We start from the raw sequence: 23,737 nt of genomic DNA, 5'->3' as shown, positions 1-23,737 counted from the left end.
TTGCTTGTTACTGGTGGGGTAAGTACAAAGGACTCATTCGTGTCATCCCTTGCCCGCAGTGGAAGTTGAAGTGGCACCTGAAAGGGAACTGTTTTCACGAGCGCTGGTACAAAATTCCTGACATACCCTCAAGCAATCCATCAGTGCTGTGTTAATCTGAATTCTGGGCTCTAGATCTCTTGAAGTATGATACATTGTAATTGTTCCTGAATTAATTCATTCATTTCTGAATCTCTATAACTGTAATTAAAGTTAACATGCTGTGTTTAATCTTTAAGTGAAGGGTAATCCTGCTAAATAGAAGATCCACAGGGGTTCTTAAATTTGCTTTGCTTTACAGCTGAGGAACTGAGGCCAGCTGTAGCTGAGAAGGGCAGGTGCAGAGATTAGCATTTCACCATCAACAATGGGGTGGCACTGTAAGAATGATACAGACTAAGAAAATAAAATCATTTGGCCTTAATTTTTTTCCCGTAATGCTCAGTTGGCAGAAGGTAGGTTTGTAATTTCTCGTAAGGGACTCAACTTTTCTCTGAACTGAATTGCTGTACAATTCACTTACTGCCTGCAAAAATCAAACTTGGATTTTCAAGAACATGTAAAAATTCGTAAGGGATTTTTAAATGGAAGGTAGGAACTTGACCAGAAAATGCTATCTTGAACCAAATTGTTATTGGTATTGAATAAGCAGTAACCTGACGGAGCAGATCAGCCTTCTGCTATAGAATGCATCTAATATGCATCAGTTTTAATGGGGTGTGTATCCAATAGATTCTCTGCATTGAGCATCCAGCCCATTCCTCATGATTTTTGCCCAAGCAATGAACATGAAAAGTTCACCCATTCCTTTTATTCAATTAAACTTCTGAAGCTATATTTCAAGCTCTGGACACTATCTTGAATAAGACATTAAAATATTTGACAGGAATCAAATGACTATGAAAAATATTCCTGGTAACTTAGAATGGTGAAACAGGTTTTTTTTTGATGAAAAGAAAACTAGGTCAGAGGCATAATTCAGTTTCTAAATACTCAAAGTTCACCGCATGGTCAGTGAACTGAAGATTAATATGTTGCCCCTTTTAATTTGAAATGATTCAAGTTAAGCAGTTAAGCTTTGATTAAAGGTTAGTTTATTGCAAGTTATTACTGAAGGTTCCTTCGGAATAAAGAGACAAACTATTAAAAAAAAAACAGGTACCAAGATTCAAACAAGTATGGATAGGGTATAATAATAATAAGTAAGTACTAATATCCAGTGCTCATTTCTTGATCTCCTTGTTGCTGAAGGGAAGAGATTAACAACTGAAGTCAGACACTACAGCTGTGATAGTTTCTGTAGTTGAATAGCTAGTGGTTTCTTTTACAGATAGGTTCATCAGGATTGGAGGCCTTGGGAGAGAGAGAGAGAGCAGATTCCTTGCTTCTGGTTGTGCAGGTAAGGCACTTTTTAGCTGTTCAGTTACTAGACGGCTGTTTCAAGATGTCACTCTCTCATTATTCTCTCTCTGCCAGGACTGGCGTCCACTTCTGGTTAGTTCAAAATGGAAACTCTCTTTCTCGAGGCCTAACTTTTTGAATCATTCTTAACTAGTGTGCTAAAATGGTCCACTGTGATTGGGTAATCTATGCACTAAGTAAGTTATGATCCATGTAAGGCTTTGCATTCCAGAGAAAGCTTCTCTCCCAACTATGGTTCTTTGTTGTTACTCTGGTCAAATCCCAACTTAGGTTTCTCAGCCCAGCATATGTTGTCCAGTGGAATTTAAATTTCAATTTCCAGGATTTGAACCCCTGTCCCTGGAGCTTGTGTCTCTGGATTACTAGTTACATGATCAAGATACCAGCATTTCCCCTCATCACTGAGCCTTATTAACTTATGGATCAGAGTTTATGTGTCTAGTAATCCTTGTAGACCTTCCAGTTGTACAGCCGTGTGACTGCTAACAGGTGCGTTTTTAGCTTCTTGTGTCAGGAAACATCAGAAAAACTTGCAAGTGAGACATACCCTTCTTTACATGAGTGCAGAGATAGGGAAATAATAGGGTAATTTGGCTGAGGAGAGAGCAGTCAAATCAGTAGCTAAATACTGAGCAAAAAGATGCACTGGAAACTACCTTGATTTGGAAGAAATCAAGACTCTTCAAAGACCAATTAATAGTCACTCGAAGGCCTCATCTCTCACTTCCACAATCACCTACTTACTCAGGGGATGAGAAAGGTAAGCTAGTTTCCTGACTGGGACAGAGAAGTGGTATTTGAAAGCCAATCCCCTGTCAATGCCTCCCCTTCTTCAGAGGATTGTGTGGACTCGATGGGCCGAATGACCTGCTTCCACGCTTCCAAGTATGATTCCACATGGTATATCCTGAATTTGTTTTAAAAATAAAAATTGACTTTGAACAAATGAAAATAAATGAGAAAATAAAAATATCTGTATTTGATCAATGCACAGAGTTCAAATAAGGGACTGAACATAAGTTTGATGAAAGAAGCAGTACATTTTTAAAGACTAATTTAGTTTCAACACATTAAGAAAAGCACACAGGAGCAAAAGAAATGACTGATGGGAACACAATCACACCATCAGGATCATTGGCTTCTCTTCCTTCAGAGATCAAAATCTACAAAACTTTGTTAGCAAGTACTCTGTAAAACTCAAACATGTGTAGGATTTATACAGTTCTGTCAGTCGGAGGAAGAGACACTGAAATGCCAAATTATAAGGGAATGCCTCAAAATCTTTGCCTGGAAAGTAAGGACAGGGAAGTAATGATAATTCTGTGAGCTTCCACTCTTGTGTCGCAAAGGGGAGTATAAAGGAAGCACAGATGTACTGCTCAGCCACTGAAGGAAGGGTTGTTAACACAGGTCACAGGACGGAGGCAACGGGGGTGGAAATATTCTGGAATCAAAATGTATCATCAACAACAATTGTCACATGAGTGAAATCAGCAAAATTGACCAGCTGGCAGGTAATCATTTACATGCATACAAAATACTGACAATTTGGCAAAAACATCAAGTTTCCACCTGCTTTTACCATTGCTGTAGGGGTCCATCACGGACGAGTGGCAGAAGGAAGCTGAAGCACCATGATTTCCAACTGGCTTTGGCAAAGTCCCTGATTATATCATCCAGGGGTGACACCTACTTGATTTGTGGCATAGCACTTCTACCCTTTTATCATCAGAACAGAAACATCTGATGAAAACTAAATTGTGTGGAAAGAAAATGCAATGGTGCGAGCCTTGTGGAAAGATCCTATGCACATTTTCCTCTCGCTCAGTGTTTTAGGTATTTCTGTGTGACTTGTATCATGTGATGTCAGGTTCCAACAACTGGCATAGTGAGTGCTGATAGATCATTTGTAAATGCTAATCTGGTGAGAAGCATTGGCTTTCAACTCTAAACATTGTAGGGATCCTTTCTCTAATTTTCTTAACTGCCATTACAAACTGTGCTCACTGTATTATTATTGGACCAAAGGAGGCAAATCAGTTAGTTTGAAGAAGTAATTATTCTAGACACACAAAAAGGCAAATATTGCATAGTTTACTAAAGAGTGCTGCCAATTATAGTTCTTTCCATAGCACAAGTAGCACCATGGTACCATTTTTAATACTATAATTAACCTCTTTCTCCTGGCGATAGTAGGACTGCATAAATAACCAACCTGCATTAAAAGCAGAAGCAAACTCTAGCTATAAAAAGATTTTATCCACGATATAAAAATGGTGCTCTAAAATTTTTGACATTGAAGAATTATGGTCAATAACCAGATAGCAACATAGCGATTAGCTTTTTTAAATCAAATCCCTAGAGTGTTGAAACAGGCCCTTCAGCCCAACAAGTCCCCACCAACCTTCCGAAGAGCATCCCAGCCAGACCCATTCCCCCACCCTATTAATCTAAATTTCCCCCTGACTAATGCACCTTACCTCCACACCCCTGAATACTATGGGCAATTTAACAGGGCCAATTCACCTAACCTGCACTTCTTTGGATTATGGGAGGATTATGCAGACACAGGGAGAATATGCAAACTCCACACCGACAGTCACCTAGGGTGGGAATTGAATCCAGGTCACTGGCACTGTGAGGCAATAGTGCTAACCACTGGACCACCATTATGTGACCAACTATTAATCAAGAGGCCTGTACAAATGATGCATAGAAATGAGTTCAAATCCCATTACTTAAATTCACTGTGTTAAATAAATCTGGAATAAAAATCTGGTATCAGTAATGGTAATCATAGTGGTTTTGGATTGCCATTCACAATCTGGTCTGTGAATATCTCCAAGAGAGAGAATTTTGTTGTCCTTAGTTATCCTGTGATGCCTGACACACAGTAGTTCAGCTGATTCTTAACTATCCTCTGAAATTTACAGAACAATCCACTCGGTTGTGTCAACCACCATGAACAATTATAATAAGAGAAAACAAAATGAACAAACTGCTGGTTTCAACCTAGGCATCCTATTTGGAAATGAAGAAGAAAGCCCAGATGTCTTGCAAATAATTCTGCTCTATCACCTGGGGTCTTCTTCAAAAACTCAGAGTTGTTTTGTAGCCAATTTTGTTTAGTCTAGCAATAACCATTTTGTCATATTCACACAATCACACCTTACAGTCAGTGTTCCAGACTCTTCCATTACCATCCCTGAAAATGTTCTATCTAACTGGTAGATGATTTGTGCAGAAGTATGCCTGTGATACAGGCTATGTGATGTACAGATTTTTAATATAATTTATTTTAAGCTTAGATTTTTGGATTTTGAAGTCATGATATGAGTTTTTCTGTGTGTCTAATTAATGGGGTTTTATTTTTATTGTGTGTTGAGTAATCTTTAAATCAGTGTTTAAGATAATTAGCTTGGTTTTTTCTGTTTTACCTTCATATGTTTTTGCTTATAAACGTTAAAACTAAATCTGCAACATTGTGTGTTTTGTTTCAGTGACAGAACACTTTGTTCAAACAAAAACAACACAAAACATGATGTATCAAGTCAGATTTCAGTCTTGAATCTGATTTTTCCTGAAATAACATCAGTTGGGGTGATAACAGGTCCCACTAGCAACCAACGAGATATGTAACTGTACATCATGATTTTGATATACTGATTGAGTGAGGTCAATTGGTCAGGTTACAGGAGAACTCCTCTCTCACTATTAGATAATATTATGTTTCTTGTCGTGCTTCTTTTAAGTCTTCAAAGCTATCTCAATTTGACAGCACATCGAGAGATAGCAATTCTTGGTTTTGCATGGAAGATTTTCTTTCATAGGCTGAAACCGTAAGATTTTGACCATGAGGCAGGAATGCTACTGACTGGGCTAAGCTGTCATTGGTAGATCAGCAGAGGGAGAATTATTGTAACTTTAGATATTGTTAATCAGCCGATTCAGCGATGTTTTTACACACCTCTGGAGCAGGTAGAACTTGAACCTAGGCCTCCTGGCTCAGAGGGAGAGACTGCAGCACGAGACCTTTTAAACACACTGACTCTAAATCTTTCATATTAAAGTTATGGCTCCATTTGCAGTTGCAATGATATTTGCACCCCAGTTATGCTCAGCTTATCTTGCTCAGAATTAAAAGGAAATATATTTCTATCTAAAACACAGAAATAAGTATTATCTAAAATATGACCGAAAAGTAACTGGATTAGTTTGAAAGCTTTATTACATATAACAGTAGTTTTAGTAAGTAATTTAGTTACACTTAATTCAATTAAATATTTAATCAATGTTCACAGTTGCTAACAGCATGGGCTAAAATGAACACTAATTTAATTATTATAGAATTTCACAGCACAGAACGTGGCCATTTGGCCCATCAACATTGCACTTAGTTAAATACAGAGTGGCCTTTGCAAATGAAATGTCAGACTCCCACTGTCCTAGTATGGAGGATTTGAGCAAGAAAAGACTCGGTAATTGGAAACACGCATATTTTTAACCTTATTTGCATACATATTATATCTTTTACAGTGACAAGTAACAGGAGCAACAAAAGTCGATGGACCGAGGGGAATTCCCAGAAAGTAACCGTAACATCACATAATTTGCAAGCTAAATTAAAATAATTTGATCTTTGACAGGGAAGAAATGTCAAACAGTAGGGAGTCCACTACAAAATATGGTGCGCAGTATTCGGATTCTAACTACTTCATGTCAGTCATTTCTTTATACAAATTTAAGTACGTTTCATGCAAGGTATGATAAATATGCAATCGAACACCTCCTGCGGTTAAGTTAAAAAGGTCTGGAGGCTCCTAAACTAACTGAGATGACTTAAATAAGAAAGAAAAGTAGTGTGGGATAGATGCCACTGAGTAGGGCTTCTATTAACACCCAATATTGAACTCAGCAGGTAATTTTCTGCTGCAATTATTTGACTAATCCATGGCGTCTCAAAATGTACTTCATTGGATTAAAAAAAACTAAATGCATCGATGCATTATTAAAGTTTAAAGAAGCAGGATGTTTTTACAACATTCGTTTGGAGCGTATTGGAAATGAACAAATTCACATTTGTCAAAGTCTGTTTTACCTTCCCTAGGTTTTCCTTCGACCTTCTGTTTCGAATTTCTGCATGACAATTTGTTGCTGGTTACTGCAAGCATTTGCCAATTCTACTGATAAGAAATAACACTTGACTGAAGTAATAGTTGTCCTCATTGCTTTGCTACTTCTGCCATTCTGAAGTGACAATAAATGTTGAAATCATTTCACTTGTTGTGTGGCTCCAGCAATCTTTCAAAGCATTATGCATTAGTAGTCACTAGTAGCACCTAAAAAGTAACTGGGTTATTCCTTTGAGGTTTCCAGCACATGCGTTGTTTCTTTAAATTAATTTTGAAAACTATATACTGTACAAATTGAGCAAACTTGCAAATCATGTTCAAGATGATGTTAATACATGTTTCTTTTTTTCCAATTTGAATGCAAATAATAGACTGGATGGAAAGTGAGGACAAAATATCAGGCTAAGAGCATTAATATGAGCCCCATGGAAACAGATAACAATTTTTAAATCAGAAGAATCCTCACAGTGCCAGTGAAATGAAAAGCACAGGCTAAGACTTCACTTCTTGAGCCTTGTGCTGTAACCAACCAAATACTATCGATGACTTTAGACATTGATTAACAGATGAATCATATCTCAAATTAAAAAAAAGATACATTTCATTTTAAATAGTTAACAGAATGAAGGTACACCTCATGTTACTTTCTGTACAAATGTTGGGCTGTGCGCAATATCACAAGTGTGTCAAACTCTTTGCCTGCTGTGTTGGGTCTCTTACTTGTCACATATTCATTTTAAGGCACCTCTCCACCATCCCATTTATCAGGCCTTCCAGTTCCCCATTGGAAACGTGGAGTGCCAGCTTCCTTATATAAACCACGTTCTTTAGAATTGTGCAGCAACACATTGCGAATGACAATTTCTGGCTTGCACCATTTGATCCGGTGCACGGCTGAGATTTAAATATTACAACAGAGATGCAAATCTTGGAAGGTTCCCAGCACAGAGTCATGGAGTTATATAGCACAGAAACAGATGTTTCGGTCAAACACATCCATGCCGACCAGATAGTCTAAACTGATCTAGTCCCATTTGCTAACTTTTGGGCCGTATCCATTTAAATCCTGTAAAAACTGAAAGAACTGCCGTAAATCAGTACCAAAAGTAGAAATTGCTAGAAAAGCTCAGCAGGTCTGGCAGCATCTGTGGAGAGAAAGCAAAGTTAACATTTTGGGTCCAGTTCTGAGGAAAGGTCACTGGCCCCGAAATGTTAACTGATTTTTCTCTACTGATGCTGCCAGATCTGCTGACCTTTTCCAGCAATTCCTATTTTTTGACTCCCTTTAAACCCTTCCTATTCATGTACTGATCTAGATGCCTTTTAAATGTTATAATTGCACCAGCCTCTACCAATTCCTCTGCAGCTTGTTCCATACACACACTACCCTCTGCTTGAAAACGTTGTCCCTTAGATCCCTTTTAAATCTATCCCCTCTCACCTTGATGTTATGCCCTCAAGTTTTGGACTCCCCCATACTCTGAGAAAAATACCTTGCCAAACACACCCTATCCATGCTCCCCAAGATTTTATGAACCTCTATAATGTCACCTCTCAGCCTCTGATGCTCCACGGAAAACAACCTATTCAACCTCTTCCTATAGCTCAAACCCTCCAACCTTTGCAACATCGTTGTAAATATTTTCTGAACCCTTTCAAGTTTCACAACACCCTTTCGAAAGCAGGGAGACCAAAACCGAAAGTATTCTAAAAGTGGTCTCACCAATGTCCTGTACAGCCACAAAGTGACATCCCAATTCCTATACTCAATGTACTGACCAATGAAACGTGCTAAATGCCTGTCTACCTGTGATTTGTACACCTGCACGCCTTTGAGCAAAACTCTCCAAGGTTCGACCATTAAGTGTAGAAGTGCTGCCCTGATTTGCCTTACTAAAATGCAACACCTCACATTTATCTAAATTAAATGATATCTGCCACTTCTCAGACCATTGGCCTATCTGATCTAGGTTTCGTTATACTTTTAAATAATCTTCTTCACTGCCAATTTTGCTGTCATCTGCAAAGGAACCAACTCACATCCAAATCCTTTATATAAATGACAAAAAGCAGTGGACCAAGCACTGATGCTTGTGGCACACCGCTGATCACAAGTCTCCAGTCTGAAGAACAATCCTCTACTACCACTCTCTGTCTCCTACCTTCAAGCCAATTTTATACCTAATTGGCTAGCTCCCTCTGGAATCCATATGATCTTATCTTGCTAACCAGTCTCCCATGCGGAAGCTTGTTGAACGCCTTGTCCATACAGATGTCTATCACTCTGCCGTCATCAATCTTCTTTGTTACCTCTTCACAAAACTCAATCAAGTTAGTGAGACATAATTTCCCATACACAAAGCCATGTTGATTCTCCCTAATCATTCCTTGCCTTTCCAAATGTGTGCAAATCCTGTCCCTCAGAATCCCTTCCAACAACTTACCCACTAGTGACAAAGCTGTGCAGAGTACCTCTGCAGCATACATTATGAGGTCAGCAGTGGAGAACTGAGTGAGATATTTTGCTGGTATTCACAAAGAGTTCCTCCATGAACCATGCCCCCCAACCCTCTGAAATAACACATAGCTGCTTTTTTTGGTAAACTTCAATCAATGTCTGCTGACTTGTAGAAACACTTGGCATTGATTATTCTTAGTGTTAAAAACCGGAACATTTTAACTGCAAATTGGCTGGACAGCCCAAACTTATACCCAATCCCACTGACACCCTCATGGAATTGTTTCAAGAGTTTGTGAATTTGAATAGTGAGATGGTTGTTTTTGACCAGAGCAAATGCAATGGGTCAAAGAGATTTCTGTGCTGTAGACTCCTATGACTTGAAGAATCATAATTTCCAGAATCAGCTACTTTGAATACTCAAAGCAAGTGCAGAGAGTTTTTAAAAGCCCACATTGCCTCTAAAACAAGAACTGAAGAATGAGTAGGAGAAGTGGTACAATGAATGCCAGTTAACAGCTGGATGGAAAGACAGAGATTTGGTGCAACTACATCTTATGAAGTCTCCTGATTCCTGTGCAGAGTTTGAAAAACTTGATGACCACAGCATTAATTGCTTCAGCACAGAAGGAAGCCATTTGATCTATCAATCCCTTAATGAATAATGCAGCTAGCCCCAATCCCATTCTCTTTCCCTGTAACCAACAAACTGTTTTCACCTCTGTTGCTTAAGCATTTCCCTCGAATGTTACAATTGAATCTGTCTCCAAAACCACACTTTCAGTGTATTCTGGACAATAAACATTTTCTTCAAATTGACTATGGTTCATGACCCAATCCCCGTAGATTTGTGATTTCTAGTTTCTGCTTATTTACACTGCCCACCTCCATTCTTTACTCCAAAAAGTCTGAGGTGGTGAATTTTAGAATACATTCCCTCTCCCTCTCAAACACTGTAATATTATTCTTCCCTAATTCTTTCTTTCCTGAATATCTTGGGGTGAATTCACCTCTGGGTATAGGGGCATGTTTTAACGTGCAAATAGTCATGCTCTGATTTTTGTTAAGAAGAAATTCAACTTTCCTGTACAATCCTCATTGAGTACCACTTTTCTCTTTTGTGGGGATCCTCATTTTAAATGCAGGACAAAAACTGATTTGCAATATTTCATTGGCTGGAGTTGGGAATACACTGAAAGATAAGTGCAAAATGTTATCAGATCATCAAATATAAACATTAGATTCTGTATTGTGATGGAAATGTCTTTTCATGCAATGTAGCAGCACAGTGGCTTAGTGTTTAGCACTGATGCCTAACAATGCCAGGGACCCCGGGTTCGATTCCAGCTTCAGCCAATTGTCTGTGTGGAGTTTGCGCATTCTCCTTGTGTCAGCATGGGTGACCATCAGGTGGTCTGGTTTCTTCACACTGTCCAAAGATGTGCAAGTTAGGTGGATTGGCCATGATAAATTACCCTAGTTTGGGTGCATTAGCTACAGGAAACACAGGGTAGGAGGAGGGTCTGTGTGGGATGCTCTTCAGAGGATTGGTGTGGACCCATTCAGCTGAATGGTCTGTTACCATGCTGTGGGGTTTCTACAGATTCATCATATTGATCTGTTCCTCTGTAAATTAATTCAAATAGAGCAACAGAAAGGACACATGGAACACAGTTTCTTTTGAAGTTACAGCTTTCCAACCAATTTCTGAAAATATTTGGGAAGAATGTAGAACAAAAATTAATCATATTCCTCAAAGCCTTGATAGGAAGAATAATTTTGTCACCTCAACCAAGCTATTTGGAAATCAATAACATTAACATTGGTAAAATCGCAAAATTATTCTAAACCTTATTAACTACATTAAGAACGGCTTTCATTATTTATAGTCTTGAAGTCCATTCTCAGCATTTACTTTAACAGCCTGGATATTCCTGTTAGTGGCATAGTCATGACATCAGCTGTTGACTGCATAAACAATCTGTTCTGAGCTAGTTTGCAGGCTGCACAGGGAACCTTCATCCCTGTTTCACCAGGTCCGAGTGTCAAGATAAACAGCAATCTTTCCAGCAAGGCATTCTGCCAGCAAAATCCACACCCCATTAGATAACACAAACTAAAGGCATGCTCATTAAGCTCAGTTTTCAGCTCACTGCAAGATGGGAATTGTAATTTTAAATATTTTTAAACCTATATGACTTTGTAAACCATTACAATCTTTTAAAACTTTGAAGGGGCTCTGTTTCTTTGTGTATCTCCTTCCTGCGCCCCAGTTTCTGGTACTCCTCTCCCACATAGAACCTTACAGTGTGGAAACAGGCCATTCAGCCCATACCAACCTTCTAAAGAGCATCCCACCCAGACCCATCCTCCTACGTTATCCCTGTAACCCTTCAATTCCCATGGCTAACTTGGCCTATTTACACATCCCGAGATACCATGGGCAATTTTAGCATGGCTAGTTCACCAAACTGGCACGTCTGTGGGAGGAAACTGGAACAAACCCACACTGATGCAGAGAATGTGCAAATGCCACAAAGACAATGGCCTGAGGCTGGAATTGAGCCCAGGTCCCTACTGCTGTGAAGCAGCACTGCTAACCATTGAGCCACTGTGCTGCTGTCAGATATTCACGCCGCTCTTAGCTGCTCCTGTTCTCTGGTTCCTGTGTTCTACCAATGTCACAAACATCAATTGACGAGAGGGAAAACCTCAGGTGGCTTTGGTCTGTTTTTCCTCTTCAGACTGAAAATTGTTTCTGACATCCCTGGGACTCAGGAGCTGCATAGTAGGGGAAACAGAGGGGTTGGCTTTGAGGAGGAGGGGGAGTGTGGTGGAGGGAGCGGTAGAATGATTTGCTGGGAAATCCAGAGAGAGTGGGTACTGGTCAGGAAGGGGAGTTGTGGAAGCCCTGGCTGCAGGGAAAGCGAATCCAGAGAAATCAGGACCATCATTTTTATTGCTGTTATTTTCATTTATCCTGTCTTAGAGATTTATTTTCACTAATTTTTTAGTCACCTTGGTGACTTATGCCTGTGAATACGAGGGCTAATTTTTCGCACCTAAACAATGACATAAAATTGTGGGCAATAGGCATAATTCTTGAGTTGAGGCACACCCGAACCTTTAGATTTCAGGGTAAGTCAGTATGCCTGAGGTTGTGGTAGGATCACATCTCTTACTGGTAGTAAATTTCTCAGTGTTCAGCTCTACTGAAAAAGACCTCAACTATTGTTAATTCATTTGCTGTAAAAAAAAAGAATTAAGTGATAGGTCCAATTTGTTTACCTGGGAACAAGCGGTGAACCCTTCTGTTAATTAAACCAAACACCCAGAAAAGCTCACCTCGCCTCGTAATCTATTAAAATATGAGTGACAGAGAGCTCCCAAATTCCACAATTTAAAGAAAAAAAATCAATTTATTCTTTAACTCTAAAAGCGAACATTAAACATCAACTATTCATAACTCTAAGCCCCCTTTCTTTTAATTGTTTGTTATCTGCCTCCAACTCTATAACAATACACTGTTCCAATAAAACAACACGTATCAAAATTACATCAACTTAATATCAAAACCACACAGCAGCACTCGTTGTTGGTGCCTGTCGTCTTTTGGCTGAAGATCTCTCTGGGTCATCTTCTTTCTTTTTACTGCAAATATTTTTCATTTGAAAAAAATACCTTTGATAGAGAGTGTTTTTGAATGGCAGTCTTTCTTGATGGCAGCTACTCTGTCTGACTTTCAAAATATGTGCTTTTTTTATACTTCCAACATCAGATCATCTCATTGGTTTGATGTTGGCAAAACAATAAATTCAAACTTGATTAGGTTTAATTTAAACTGATTGGTTAAATTCAAATTGTTGTCAAAACAGCAACCAACTCCGATATCCATTTCACAGCCAAATGTTACATATTTTCACTTTTCCAGTATCCTCTGAGACTGCTAGCTAGTCATATAAGAGGTGCTTGTCAGCTGACAGTGTGAAACAGCATTCACTCTGTCTTAAAGGGACAGTATATACCTTGAACTTCATAACACTATGGAAAATTGACTCATATGTATGACCACCAGAAGCTGGCTGCTGAAAGTTGGATTCCTTTTAAATTGATTAGCAGCTGAAAACCACCGTACATACAGTCTGTAATGCTTTTAACTCACATTCATAGGTTGAGGTGCAAGCAGCATGCCAAATTATTCTGCCTGTTTATTTGAAGGATGGTTGTTTGCCACCAGCAATGTGTTGTGAATTAGCTGACACAGCACCAGGGGTCACACAGAAAGGTACACAGAAGCTGGCACAAAGGCAATATACAACAGAGATTCGTTGATGTCAGTGCACAATACAGCACGATTTGGTAAATTTATTTTCTGGTAGTTTTTATATTTGCAGTGTGGCCAATCCAACAATGTTATGGTCAGTAACTGTAGGAAGCTAATAAATGTAGCAGTGTTATTGTACGAGGATCTGGGGTTGCATAGATTAATATTAGATGTTGTCTTCAAGTGCAGCCTGGACAAAAATAAGCTGTCTGTTTCCAATCCCCCTTAAGCTTCTTTCTCCTCCCTTTTCTAGCATCTTGCCCTGCTCTGGATGGCTCTGCTCATCCTCCAAGTCTTGCTCTATTCCATTGGAAAGATTGATTGATCTAGCCAAGTGTATTTTTTTTTTGCCATGAAAACTCCTTCTGCGCTTGCCACAATATTCCCTACAGAGTTCTGCAACTTGAGGATTAATGGGAAGCATCAAATTCTGTTGGAGTTTTCCCAACAGCCAGCACCAAAGCCAAAAGTAATTGTTGAACCTTTTAAGTAATACTGGTAGGACTCTGTCCTACTGCTGAAGCATGCTGAGCCATGCAAAAGTAAGTGATAGTGAACTGTGAAATCCAAAATAGCATCAATGTTTGAACCAATGTTGCATACTGTTTGCTGTCATGATCTAGCCTGTACATATAATGCTGCATCTGTACCACTACCTCAACCAAAATTGTCTCTTGCATAAAAGGCAGCAGAATTGTGTGCCAGAAACAATCCTGCATTAAATTTTGCAAAACACTAACAGCATCCAAAAAGGGACACCATCAAGTACAATGCCATGCTCCAAGATTTTGAATTAAAAGGACCCATTAAAATGTGCTAATTAGTTAAGTATTACACAATGCCTATTTCTAGCTACTACATGTATAATAGAAAAAGCTAAGGAACAATTAAACTTGAACCACTTTATCGAGTTATCCATTCACCTTACCTCTATCTCTACATATTCGTGTAGTCTTTTACAAGTGGCAGAGAATGTTTCAGATGTCCCAAATTCAAAATACCAGAATTTGTTCTTCATCCTGAAATGAATGAACACAGCAAATTACTTTATACAACTAGCTCTTAGGAAGAAGTACCATGAGTAAGCACAGATCAGAAAGAATTGACCAAAAATCATTTGGAGAATCCAGCATTTATATACTTCGCTGATTGAAATGTAACTGTCAGCACACACTCTATTATCCTGGCATCTATTGTACCAGGAAATACAACAGCAGCAACTGACCTGGTTGCACCAATAGTGGCAAGCCCTTTGAACCTAATGAGTTTTATTAACTGCTTTGCTAATTCTACTGTTTGGAGTGTTATGAAAACTGGGTCAGTTATGGGTATGTAAAAATGGACAGTATTATCAAGAGGCTTGTCTAACCTCCTGAAACTGAAGCTTCAAATTCAAGATCAGCAAAATAAGCTTGATAGAAAAAAGACACCACAGTGTTGCAGAACTCTACAGTTAGCATTATCAGTATCCTAGAAGGCTATGTCATAGTGCACTCATAACATGTACAACTGTATACAAATCACATCGGAGAGATTTATGTCTGTAACATGGTCAGATATATAATATCTGTGTCCTACATGTAGATGTGCATTTTATTTTATAGTCACTTTCAGAAGATTTCCAAAATAAATACTATTACATTCCTCTTTTATATAATAAACTTCTGTACCATGCTGAAATCTAGCTCCAATAAGATCTCTCAGGAAGATGGAGACAAAAAAAAATACAATGATCAAAACTTAACATCAGAAATGAATACTGAATTCCAAAACTCTGCTTCAGAATCTGCATTCATGCAGCTTCCCGAAGATCTTAATAACAATGAGTGGGACAGTGTGCTAGCATCTAATGTATGAACAACTGGACTTGAAGCAGACTTTCTGCTGAACTGAAGTGTTTGTTTGTAGAACTAGATCTTAGACTCTTACGAATTGCCTGACCTCAAGTTGAATGCTTCAGTTCACTAACTATTTTCTTCCTTTGCATATCCTATTCCTAAACTGGTATTTTAACATAAATTGCTTCTTGCTTTTTATCATACTGATTTTTCTACTAAGCTAACAGTGCTTCAGAGTTTCCATCCAAAGATTCTGTCAAAGTATTCACATGGTCCCACATACAGGTAGAATGTACAGATAAGGAAATAAATTATGGTGCTTTTTGCCCTAAGCTGTCCAAAGCCTGTAAAAGAAGTGGGTTACACATTTAATCAATTCGACTGCAAAATACACAGCAATTCAGTATTTTCCACCATTAAAATCTAAATGGTAAAGAAAGAAAGTCAATACTAGTAGTCAGCTTTCTGGCTGCTGTTTAGCCAGTACGTATGGATTTCCTTTGACTTTCTTAGTTCCTCTGGGAGTATTGTAATCATAGGGGAATAATAATGAGTTTGCAACCTAGTTCAGTTCAGAGCTGAACATCTCATTGGTTTTTACTTTATTGTGTCAGCACTTTTTATTACAGATTAGACTTGTCATTGGTCTACAGTTATAGGGTGGCAACATTCTACTGAACCTTTGTACACTACACAAGAGGCTGAGACACATATCTTACTAAGGTAAGATTCATGCAAATTAAAAGAGTTCAGCTGGAAGTCAACACCATAGTATTGCTATCTTATAGATTTGAGTGAATTGAGGTTGCAGTTCAAAAATAAAGTTTGAACAGATTTTGTGATTTTGCATTTGTCTGCTTTGTCAATCAGTAGTAGCTTAATTGATGAGTGTGGTTACAATAACACCAAGGGGTGAATAAAGTTATTGCTTTCACTAAACCCAGGCTTCAGAAAAAAAACATTTAGGACTCATTAAAAGGAAGGATAATGCTGCTGGAGTAATACCTATTAACACTAATGGATGTTTGTTGTCTTGGTGCGGAAACTAAAGCAGCCAGTGGTTACCTTAGGGACAGCAGCGAATCAGATCTCTTGATTAGAGTCAATGGGTAGCACACAATTGTAACTTGTGCAACTAGACCTGAGCTTGATCCAACTTAGCATTGTGAACAAGGTGTATAACAGATGGAATATGTCTTCATTTTTATCGAATCAAAAATTTCTTCTCCATCCCACTTTCAAAAGACTCACTGATGAAGTTATATCAGGAACTTAGAAGTTGAGTATCACAAAGGAAATTTCCAGTGCTCTAATCACCGAATCTGCTACTGTGGAATGAGGTCTTGCAAATTCTATCCATCTTGAACAAGAGTTAACAAGAATAAAATACTTCTTCCCTTCCAAATTGAAGTTTATGGACTATCATGCCTAACCTGGGTAAATGTTTTCTTTTCTCAGTCTTTGGAGTTTTCTCTGTTTTTCTCCAGCATTTTTTAATCCCAAAGTCTTCTGGGGTGTTGACCTGCCTTCAGAGTCTTCTCTTTTGAATTATGTTTCTGAGACTCTCTTTAAACTTCAGATCCTCAGTTTTTTTTGTTCCTCTAGCTGCTACCATGGTTTATCTTGTAGTCAAAGCTAATACTGCAACCTGCACATTGAATTAGCAGTGTGGTGTATCTCAGGCTGTACCTGTCTGCACATGCACTGCCTCTGAGGCTGCTTGGTTCGTAAATCAAAACAAGACTTTTCAACTCATCTACTGTTAATACTCCTTGATTTATAATTGTACATACTCAGCTCTCAAACACAACTATCTAGTATAGTGTCAAAGACCTCTCTTTCACATGCTAATTCCAGACTGGCGTCTGCTGTTCTCCTGGGGTCAGAATAATGTGATCAAACTTTATATAAACCATATCATATCACACTAGCTACAATAATGAATTAATAAAGGTTTATTTGAGTAGCTTGTTCCAAGGTACCTGAACAATGAATTGGGCACTGTATACATTCCTTCTCCACTGACTGGGTCCTTGACCATGATCATCTCACCATATAAACTTTCTCACCTGACTGCATATTTGATGAGTGCACAGCAATGAATTTATCATGACAGACAATATAAAACTGAGCCACGCAACATATGGGATTTTTGGCATTGTTGTTCCCTCAAGTCACAGCCTCCCTGAGATGACAATCTGAAAATACTTACATGCGAGACTGCAAAAGAACGCTTTCAAGTCGCAAAATCGTTCAGCAACTGAACTGTTAAAATAATTGTTCCTGAGTGACCTTCACTGAATTTCTTGCTAATATTTTAAAAATGCAAAAGGACTTCATCTGTGTTGCCGATGAAGTAGACCTAATTGTTTTATGCAGAACATTCGATTCACACTTTGAAATTTCAGCCCAGATATTCTAAAACATCAGAATCATTTAAAAGTGAGTACATTATCAATTTCTAGACCTATTGGTTTATAAAATCACAAATCCCATAAATCATCCCTTCTCATCTTTCTGTAGCCAGTCCAGCCTTATTTAGTCAGGATTTGAAGAGGTGTGACCTTCAGAATTGCTCTGTACAGTTTAGGCACATAACAGTTTGAACATCTTGACAATAGTGAAATGCCATTATGAACATTTGAAGATGTAAGAGGAAAAATTCCTCTGTTCAGTAAGGGGAAATCATCCTTTTTATTTGCACATTCAATTTTGTACAAAAGACACAGAGAAAATCATTGCTGCACCCACAAATGCAAATTTGTTCAGAAATGTCAAGTTCAATACTGTTGCAGAGGAAAGGCAAAGGTTCCTTTGAAACCATCATGCATTGTGACTTTTGCTAAAAAAAAGTCTGTGCTATTTTTGCTTGAAGCAAAATCCATTCATTCAAATCACATTTTAAATAATTTATGCTAACAAGACTGATATTCACTGTCTAGTTGCCCTGAAAATAGGTAGGCCTTCACCTTGTAGCAGTTTGGTCTAACTGAATAGTTTATTAGGCCATTAAAAGTCAACCACTAGAAGTAGGATTGGAGTCACATATATAGCAAGCAGGTTAATTAATTGACCAGCAAAGTGCTTTCTTGTTCTTGCAAAAACCTGGCAATTTATTTCTGATGCAAGATTTTGAAAGTGAATTCAAATATTAAAATCCCAGTGGGATTTGATTTGTTTTAATAAAACCTCTGGATTATTTGTCCAAGCCTCAGTTAGAATGATTTGCTCCAAAACCTTCACATATTAGAGAATGGAAGAAGTCCTGTTATTCGTCAGTGCAAATTAGATGTCCGAAAAGATGACAACAAAAATGTGTCTATTTAGATATTAGAGTTTATCTTAAGTCCTACTGCAAGCATTTCTTATATTCAATATTTTGTTTTCTTTCTGTGCTTTGGTGTTGCTTGCACAAAAAAAGGGAAAATATCTTTTGCTTCCTTCCTGAGATCAGGTGAGATTGTGGTGGAGAATGTTACAAAATTCAAGAGTGAGATCTGGTTTCACTTCACTGCTATGACCAGGATTTTATATTGATGTTATTCATTGATAGGATCAGGGTCTTGCTGGCTGAACCAGCAGATATTGCCAATGTAGACCTAGAAACATAGAAACTAGGAGCAGGAGTGGGCCACTTGGCCCTTGAAGTCTGTTCTGTTATACAACATGATCATGCCTGATTCTCTATATCACTGTCAGACTCCTGCTTTCTCCCCACATCCCTTGGTGCCTTTAAAATCTAAAAATGTGCCTATCCCCTACTTAAATATATTCAATCAACTTGGCCTCCGCAATTTTCTGTGGTAGAGAATTCCATAAGTTCACTACCTTTCCAGTGAAGACATTTTTTCTCATTTCAGTCGTAAATGGCCAACCCCATATCCTGTCACTGTGTTCCCTGGTTCTAGACTTCCCAACCAGGGAAAACATCCTCCCTGCAGGTGGCCTGTCCAGTCCTGTTGGGATTTTATATCGTTCAATCAGATTGCCTCCCATTCTTCTCAATTCTAGTGAACATAGTGAAACTACGGTCTTCTCATAGGATATCACTGCCATCCCTGGTAACATCCGACAGAACCTGTACTGTATTCCCTCTGCCACATGTATACCCCTTCCTTGGTGGTCTCACCAAAGTCCTGTTTCACTGCAAAAAGACATACCTACTTCTTAACCAAGTTTGTTTGCAATGACATCCCTTTGGCATTTGTGTTCCCAACTGCTTTCTGCACCTGCCTGACTACTTTCATTGATCCATTTGTATATCCAGAATTCTCAGTATATCACCAGGTAAATAATATTCTTCTCTTGAGCATTTTCCAAAAATAACTATGTATTTGGCCAAGTTGAACTTCATCTGCCAAGTGTTTGCCCAATCACTGAATTTGACTTATCACTTTGATATGTCTTTGCATTCTCCTCACAACTCCTAGTCCCTCCAGCTTTATGTTGTCAGTAAACTTAGAAAGGTTGTACTTGGTACCTGCATCCAGGTCATTTATATATTATGAATAACTGAGGCTAAGCATTGATCGTTGTGTTATGCCTCAAGGCACTCCTGGCCATGTGCAAAAATACCCACTTATTCCAATACTCTGTTTCCTGCCTGTATATAAGCCAATATATTACCTCTCACACACATGCTTTAAATTTTCCCACTAACATTTTAAGAAGGATCTTGTCAACAGACTTTTGGTGATCCATATATATCATATTTACTGGTTCTCCATTATCCACTCTATGGCTTACATTAAAAAAAACTCCAGTAATTTTGTGAAGCATGATTTGCCTTTTTGTAAACTCATGCTGGAGTTGTCCAATCCTGGCAAAGCTTTCCAAATCAAAAACTGGAATTGCTGGAGAAACTCAAAAAGTCTCATCTGTGGAGAGAAAGCAGAGTGAATGTATGCCAGATCTGCTGAAGTTTTGTATCAAATTCCGTTTTTGTTTCAGAATTCTAGTATCCAGAGTTCTGTGTTTTACTTTCATGCTTTCCCAATGTTCTGTCATCATGCATTTTATAATAGACTCTTGCATTTGGGCATGACTGGTGTTAGGGCAACTGATTTTAAAATGTCTGTTTTATTTTCACTCTCCCTCTCTTTTTAAGTATGGGGTTACATTTGCCACTCTCCAGAATCTATACAAGTTTGGAATATGACCACTAATGCAATGTATATTTCCAGTGCTGCTTCCTTTCAGACTCTGGGTGTGGATTATCAGGGTTTACAGATTTGTCAGCCCTAAACCCCAATAATTTTCCTAGCGCCAGTTTCTTCTCAAAACTGATTCCTCAATCTCATCTTCTCACTTGTCCCTTGGTTCCCAAGCATTTTGGGAAGTGATTTCTGCCCTCTTTTGTGAAGACAGAACTAAAGTATGCATTCAAATTTTCTGCCTTTATGTTCCTCATTACAATTTCCCCAGCTTCTGACTTTAATGGAGCTGCATTTGTCCCTACTAACTTTTCTCACCATACCATGAGGATGTTTCCTCTCTTGGGAAATTACAGGGCCAGAGGGCATAGTCTCAGAATATAACAGGCACCAATTTAAGGCCGAGACAAGAAGGATTTCTTCTCTGAGGGTTGAGAGTCTTTGGAACTCCTTACCACAGACAGCAGTGGGGACAGAGTCCTTTATCACCTGATGAAGGAGCGTCGCTCTGAAATTGTGCTTCCAATTAAACCTGTTGGACTATAACCTGGTGTTGTGTGATTTTTAACTTTGTACACCCCAGTTCAACACCGGCATATCCAAATCATGAGTATACTTAAGGCTGCGATAGATCGATTCTTGATTAGTCAGGGAATCAAGGCAGGAAAATGGATGTGCAGGAACATGTGATCAGCCATGATCATATCAAATTGCAGGAACAGGCTTGAGGGGTTGAACAGCCGACTTAGAGTCATAGAGTCATAGAAATATACAGCATGGAAACAGACCCTTAAGTGCAACTAGTCCATGCCGACCAGATATCCCAATCTAATCTAGTCCCATTTGCCAGACTTGGCCTATATCCCTCTAAATCCTTCCTATTTATATAACCATCCAGATGCCTTTTAAATGTTGCAGTTGTACCAGCCTCCACCACTTCTTCTGGCAGCTCATTCCATACACGTACCATCCCCTGCCTGAAAAAGTTGCCCCTTAGATCTCTTTTGTGTCTTTCCCCTCTTACCCTCATGATTTTATGAACATCTATGAGGTCACCCTTCAGCCTTCAATGCTCCAGGGAAAACAGCCCCAGCCTGTTCAGCCTCTCCCTATAGATCATATACTCCAATCCTGGCAACATCCTTGTAAATCTTTTCTGACCCCTTTAAAGTTTAACAACATTCTTCCGATAGGAAGGAGACTAGAATTGCACGCAATATTCCAACAGTGGCTGAACCAATGTCCTGTACAGCCGCTACAAGCCCTCCCAAATCCTATACTCAATGCTCTGATCAATAAAGGAAAGCATACCAAATGCCTTCTTCACTATCCTATCTACCTGCGACTCCACTCTCAAGCAGCTATGCACCTGCACTCCAACATCTGTTTGTTCAGCAACACTCCCTAGGACCTTACCATTAAGTGTTTAAATATTGCTAAGATTTGCTTTCCCCAAATGTTGCACGTTGCATTTATCTAAATTAAACTCCATCTGTCATTTCTCAGCCCATTGGTCCATCTGATCAAGATCTTGTTATAATCTGTTGTGACCTTCTTCGCTGTCCACTACACTTCCAATTTTGATGTCATCTGCAAACTTACTAACTATATCTCCTATGTTCATATCCAAATAATTTAAATAAATGATGGAAAGTAGTGGTTCCAGCACCGATCCTTGTGGCACTCCACTGGTCACAGGCCTCCAGTCTGAAAAACATCCCTCCACCACCACCACCCTCTGTCTTCTACTTTTGAGCCAGTTCTGTATCCAAATGGCGAGGTTTTCCTGTATTCCATGAGATCTAACCTTGCTAACCAGTCTCCCATGGGGAATCTTGTCGAATGCATTACTAAAGTCTATATAGATCATGTCCACTACTCTGTCCTCATCAATCCTCTTTGTTACTTTTTCAAAACACTCAATCACGTTTGTGAGATACGATTTCCCATGCACAAAACCATGTTCACTATCCCTAATCAGTCTTTGCCTTTCCAAAAACATGTAAATCCTGTCCCTCTGTATTCCCTCCAACAACATGCCCAGCACCGAAGTCAGGCTCACTGGACTATAGTTCCCTGGCTTGTCCTTTCCATCTTTCTTAAACAATGGTACAACGTTAGTCAACCTCCAGTCTTCTTACACCTCACCTATGACTATTGTTGACACAAATATCTCGGCATGGGGCCCAGCAATCACTTCTCTAGCTTCGTCTTTTATGATCTTATGGTCTTATCAAAGCCTTTCTTGTTACTTTCAATGTTACCTGCAAATTTACTCCCATAATCTATGAAGCCCTCCTGACCAAACTTTTTTGTTGTATTCTAAATGCTCCTAATCCTCAGGCTTGCTGCATTTTTGGCAATTTTATGTGTCTCCTTTTTGGATTTAATAGCACCCCTAAATTATTTCATAGATGATAATTTTTGCATCAGGCAGGGATAATTGGTAGATATAATTCATGCGCCATACTCCAAATGTGAACCATTGCCCATGCACCATCCAATCTTTAGTAAGGCTTTATGATCCATTCTTTGCCAATTCACGTTTTCTTTTACATTCAGATTCAAAGGACCCTAATCCTAACCCATCCCTACTTAGCCTTTTAACCATGGTTGTGAGCCACCTTCCTGAACCACGAGTCTGCGAAGTGTAGGTACAGCCACATTGCTTTTAGGAAGGGAGTTCACAATTTCAATCCAGCTAAAGTGAAGGAATAGTAATATAGTTTCAACTAAAGATGGTGAACGGTTTGGAAAGGAACGTGCAGACACTAATGCATCTGCTGCTTTAGTTCTTTTCATTATTAGAGGGCACAAGTTTGCAAGGTGCTGTTGAAGGCGTCTTACAGTAGTGCTATCTCTTTCCTGAACATGGCACACAAATAGCAATACGGAAGTCTTTTGTTCCCAGTGGGTTTTACTTTCTCCTACTCTGCATTCTACCACTTCCTAGGACCATCATAAGGAAGGCAGTAAGAAACCCCTTTATTCCACAATTTCAAAAGGCACAGGGATGGGCTATGGAGTGACACATTCTTCTTCCAAGCAGCTCCACAGACTTGACAAATTATATTTTTGATCTAATCCTACACCCTCATTGGGAGCCTTTCTTATGATCTTTGAGCACTTTTGCCTCCTTAAAATTTCCTCACCATCTCTTGTTCTATGTTGCAACTGCAAAACAATGAAGATCTTCTGCCTTTACACTGGGACAACTTCGCTTGTGGTGGGAATCATTGCAGAAGCTCAGCATATATAACTCGCCAGTTGTAACCCACAAAAATGGATCAGAGCTGGATCAGATATGGAAACTTAGAGATTTCCTCATCATTTTAATTTTGCTACGCAGAAAATACATTTGGGGAATGTAC

The 23,737-nt window shown here is 38.9% G+C and overlaps 1 protein-coding gene across 2 annotated transcripts in view; it reads right to left on the bottom strand.

Moving 5' to 3' along the window:
- Window positions 1-23,737, bottom strand: part of dgkb (diacylglycerol kinase, beta) — a 729,492-nt gene that overhangs the window by 124,385 nt on the left and 581,370 nt on the right. For both annotated transcript variants that reach the window (XM_060825438.1, XM_060825439.1), the window contains exon 21: window positions 14,304-14,394. In XM_060825438.1, coding sequence (XP_060681421.1) covers window positions 14,304-14,394 — 91 coding nt within the window. The remainder of the gene's footprint in view (window positions 1-14,303; window positions 14,395-23,737) is intronic.

The sequence above is a fragment of the Hemiscyllium ocellatum genome, chromosome 5 (genome assembly GCF_020745735.1).
Source record: "Hemiscyllium ocellatum isolate sHemOce1 chromosome 5, sHemOce1.pat.X.cur, whole genome shotgun sequence".
In the NCBI taxonomy this organism is placed as follows: domain Eukaryota; kingdom Metazoa; phylum Chordata; class Chondrichthyes; order Orectolobiformes; family Hemiscylliidae; genus Hemiscyllium; species Hemiscyllium ocellatum.
This window is presented reverse-complemented; position numbering and strand designations above follow the sequence as displayed.